This window comes from Triticum urartu, chromosome 2A, assembly GCF_056163025.1.
Source record: "Triticum urartu cultivar PI428250 chromosome 2A, HENAU_Tu73, whole genome shotgun sequence".
In the NCBI taxonomy this organism is placed as follows: domain Eukaryota; kingdom Viridiplantae; phylum Streptophyta; class Magnoliopsida; order Poales; family Poaceae; genus Triticum; species Triticum urartu.
Window position 1 is genome coordinate 740119905 of NC_141874.1, and position 4712 is coordinate 740124616.

At 44.2% G+C, this 4712-nt stretch overlaps 1 protein-coding gene across 1 annotated transcript; it reads right to left on the minus strand.

The window, feature by feature from the left end:
* Window positions 1–3473: 3473 nt before the first annotated feature.
* On the minus strand, window positions 3474–4712 carry LOC125540246 (uncharacterized). Its single transcript, XM_048703822.2, has one exon. The coding sequence runs from the start codon at window positions 4631–4633 to the stop codon at window positions 3686–3688; it is 948 nt and encodes a 315-aa protein (XP_048559779.2). The 5' UTR covers window positions 4634–4712; the 3' UTR covers window positions 3474–3685.

Sequence of the window (4712 nt, forward strand, 5' to 3'; positions counted from 1 at the left end):
CAATGGCGTCCGCGACCACGTCGAAATCGGCCACGAAATCTTCGGGCCCGACAACCCCTCGGCGCTCGATCTCCTCCGGCTCCTACTTGACGGCGACGACCTCGATCTCCTATGGCTCCTCCGACGACTCCCTCTTCACGGGGAGAAGCCTCGCGCCGGAAGAGGAAGAGCTCACGCCGTGGGAAGAGCTCGCAGCGGAGGACGAGACCGCTGCCGAGGAGGGCGTACGCCCGTGCCGACGGTCGTACTCCTCTGTCTCGCGAACGAGGAAGCTCGGCGGCGGCTCGAGGCCCTTGTTCCTCCATTTCCTCGCCGCTTGCTTCCTAGCGCCGTCCGAGCGGACACGCCGCTCGCGCTGGGGGTCGCCGCCCCCGCCGGAGCTTCACATGCAGCCCCATAAGGCGGCTGGAGGCGGAAGGGGGCTCACCGGCGGCAAGAAATGTGAGGGGAGAGTGGGGAATTGCAGCGAGACGCGGCGGCGGGAGGATAGGGTTTCGACCCGCATATGCCTCGCGAACCCATAGATATACTGCTTCGGGGGGGGGGGGGGGGAGGGGGAGGGGGAGGGGGTTTGCTGGCCGCGGTAAAACAATTTACGGGCCGGGCGAGTATACGGGCTCTGTTCTGACCAGAAAATTGGGCCGAGCCCGTATACTCGCCAGAATTTTGCGGGTTTACAACATATAGGGGTTCTCTCTAGAGTTGCTCTAAGCTGTGCGCAATATGTGTGTCCTATCTTTCTTTTTTAAGCCAAGCGCATGTAAAGTCTCCGAGCTAGCAGAGCTGCAGCAAGCAAATAGACAAACCTCAAATAATAAGCAGTCACTGAATAGCTAGCAAGGAGCTCATCAGAGGGACATGGATTTTCTGCTTGCGATCTCATATGCACCATTGTGAACAGAAAAATCGAAAACTAAAATGTAAACCAATTAAAAAAAGAATTGGTTTGGGAACAAACGAGAAATTTTGAATATGCATGCAAGTTTTCATGAAGAAACAAGATTCCAAAAATGCTCCCAATCAAAAACAAAATTGATGCTCCAAAAAGTCTGTTTTTTTAGCATCAATTCTTTTCTTTTGATGGAAGCATTTTGGAATGTTTTTTCCTCCTGAAATTTGCACACATCTTGAAAATTCGTCAATGTTTGTCTCAGAAAGATTCAGATTTTTTTATTTGTTATATTTTTTCAATTTTACTGTTTACGAGGGTGCATATGAACTCGCGAGCAGAAGGGTACTTTAGCTGATCCGGGTCTTTGATAATGTATCGCTTATAGTGATACTTACGAGCGATCGTCTACAGCCTCGCTTACTCGGTAGCGTGGGTGGGCCAGCCCATTTGTGCGAGATATAAGACTGCTCGCTCATCGGCTCGCTTTTAGTGTTTTTTTAGTTTGGTTTCCTGTCGTGGTTTTTTGCATAGTCATGAATTAAAAAAACTACTCAGTCATTTAAACAATCTGCATGAATTATAAAAATAAGAACATTTTTTGAAAGTTTCTGAACAATTCTTGGAACCACAAGCATTTTTTGAATTGGTGAAATTTTTTTGTAAAACATGAATATTTTTGAAAAATCCAAACAATTTAGAGAATTCGTGAACAAAATTTGAGAATAATACCATTTTTTCATATGTATTTTTTGAAAAATAATTTTTTTAAAAAAATCCAAATAATTATGAAAATTAAATTGTCTAGAAAAATATTTGCTAAATTCAAAAAATGTTTCCAAATTAAAAATTGTTCAACAATAAAAAAATTGTTCATAAATTTGCAAAAAGTTCATAAATCTAAAAGTACTCACAAATTTGTGAAAAATTTAAATATTTTGTAACTCTGGTCGACTAGAGTTAGATTAGATTGGAGGGCCAAGAAATTAAACTCATGTTTTTTATATATTGGTATAAATATTTTGTAACTCTGGTCGATGCATTGACATGTCAATCAAAGCCCACGTTACAACAACCTTACTTTGATTACTCTTCCTTCATGTTACAATAGTATATGGTGGACTGATTTTTCCAAGTCTTCCATTGGGTACAACATAATGATCACTATGTATATCTTCAACCCTTGTTTTTCTAGTAATGATCACTTCCTTAGTGTTGAACTATGTATGATTTATTTACATTGTTTGTCTCTGCGACGTGCATTGCCCGTCTATCTTTGCTATTCTATGAAAAAGAGAGTCTTCCTAGCTATTGGATATAAGCTACCTCTACGTCAGGCAGGAGGACTTCTAAGTCAGGAAAGAACACTTCTACAACATTCTCTATGTAGACTGCATCATTATCAGTACTGGTGGAGCTAGGAATTTGCCAAAGCCTGTAAAAATGCGACATCACATGTGTAATACAAAAGCTTACCAATATAACAACGTAAATAGCTTAATAAAGTGTTACAACATTACTTATCACTAAATATGTCAGAAATTCACAAAAAATACAATACAAATATGGTTGGAAAGAGAAATAATCATATATGAATAAAAGATAACATGAGTAGAAAGGTGTAACACTAGCTACTTTTACGCATTCACTTTGCCATGAAAGCATTAACTATATCATCTTTGTTTACTTCCAAAACTAGAGCTCCCCCATTGAAAGTCACTAAGCAATGGCTCAATAGATTATCACCCATACGATTTCTCAACTTATTCTTCACTAGTATCATTTCTTGGAACTATATCAAGGCTCTCGATGCCCACCAATAAGATTATTCCTTTAAAAAACAGAACATTTTTTTAAATCCCAAACATTTTTTGTAAAATGCGAACATTTTCCGAATTTAGGAATTACTTTGGAAAATACGAATATTTTTGAAGCTTTGAATATTTTTTTAAAGCATGACCATTTTTTGATATTTCAGAACATTTTCAAAAAAATTAACAGTTTTTTGAAAAAATAAAAGTAAACATGAAAAAGAAAAAGAAATGAAAAGAGAAAAAAAGGGGAAATGGGAAAAGATAAGAAAAAATAAAAAGAAAGGAGAAAAAGAAAGATAAAAATGAGAGAAATAAAAAGAAAAAGTGAAAATATATAAACACGAAAAGAATAAGAAAGACCGGTAAAAGGAAAAAAACGGCTGTGCTTGTATCTACGCAAATGGGACGGTCCATCGCATTGCTCGGCTGCTTGCTTGTGCGAAGCACCGGCAGTTTGACGCAGCGCACGTCAAATCGACCTCTAAAAATCAAATCGCATACCCACCATCTCATGGGCACGCGCTGCGCCTACCCACTGTTTTCAGTTTTTGTTTTTAGATTATCTATCGAAATATTCATGTTGCAGTCTTTATAAAATACTCTCTTCGTTTCTAAATATTTGTCTTTGTAGAGATTTCGACAAGTGACTACATACAGAGCAGGAGTGAATCTACACCCGAAAATATGTCTATATAGATCTGTATGTGATAGTCCATTTGAAATCTCTAAAAAACAAATATTTAAAAACGGAGGAGGTATATTGCAACCGATTCTCATAGTAACCCCGTGGCGCATCATCATTTAGTAAAGAAAACATAGGAATACGGTTTTATCCACAAGCCAAAGCCAAGAGAACTAGTAGTATAGTACCCCTCTGGGCTCTGGCTACGTATAATCTTACAGAGATACTATTAGTACATTATTGCAGGATAAAGCCTCCCATGTAACTCATCAGTCTAGCGAGCGACCACTTAGAGACGAATCAGACATCTCCTTCACCGGAAGGAATCTTGGCATAAGCGTCACAAGGCACCACCTCCTTGCTCTCCATGGCTTCGTAGTAGAACACCGTGGCCGCCGCCAGATAGACCAGCTGCAGCGCACCGAACATAAAAGCATACCCAGCGAGCACGCACAGGCCCGCCGCCATGCTCCTCCTCGAGTACGCAAGAGCAGCCCGGTACACCGGAGCCACGACGGTGGGCAGGAGATACGTCAGGAGCACCAGCAGGAGGCCCTCCTTCCTCCTCACCCGCGTCATGAGCCGCCACGCCTGCCTGAGCGCGCGCACGCCGCGGCGCTCCCCGTCGACCACCGACGCGGCAACGCTCACCAGCGCGAGGACGGCGAAGCATAGCTCGGCGAGGAGCGTGAGGAGGAAGACGAGGCCCTGGACGGAGAGGACCCGCGACTGCCCACCGCGCATCATCACGGCAGTACCAGCACGCATGGCGACCAGTACGGCCGTCCACGCCAGGTCGAGCGCGGTGACCACGGCGAAGGTGATAGCAGGGCCCTTCAGGGTGTTCCCCTTGCAGATCACCTTGCGGACGAGCTCGGCCAGCGAGTAGCGGTCGCCGGAGTAGGTCGTGGAGGCCGCGAAGAAGGCGAGAGCCTTCTTGACGAAGCCAAGCGCCAGCATGAGGATCACTTGGGCGATGGAGATCAGCATGATCTTTATGGCGCCCTCTTCGAGCTTGGCACCCTCTGCGCAGGAGAAGCCGGTGTTCCTCATCTCGATGAGATAGATGGACCTGACCATGTCGTCGACGAGAGGCTGGATGAACACGACATGGACTGAGCGGGCAAGGAAGGTGGCGACGGCCAACACAAGGAACACCGGCGTGAAGAGCTTAGGGTTTCGCGTGGGGAGGATCAGAGCTTCCTTTAGGAAACTAAAGCACCACGAGCTTGGGGTTTTGGCAGCCATGGCCAGTTGTTGAAGCTTCTTCAAGGTCTGGGAAGAGAGGATTATTGTGGATCGATTGGCTAGTGCTGTGGAGGGTTTA

What these genes read in the sequence shown, in the direction of transcription:
- LOC125540246 (XM_048703822.2), bottom strand. Translation starts at nt 4,633, where the DNA reads ATGGCTGCCAAAACCCCAAGCTCGTGGTGCTTTAGTTTCCTAAAGGAA.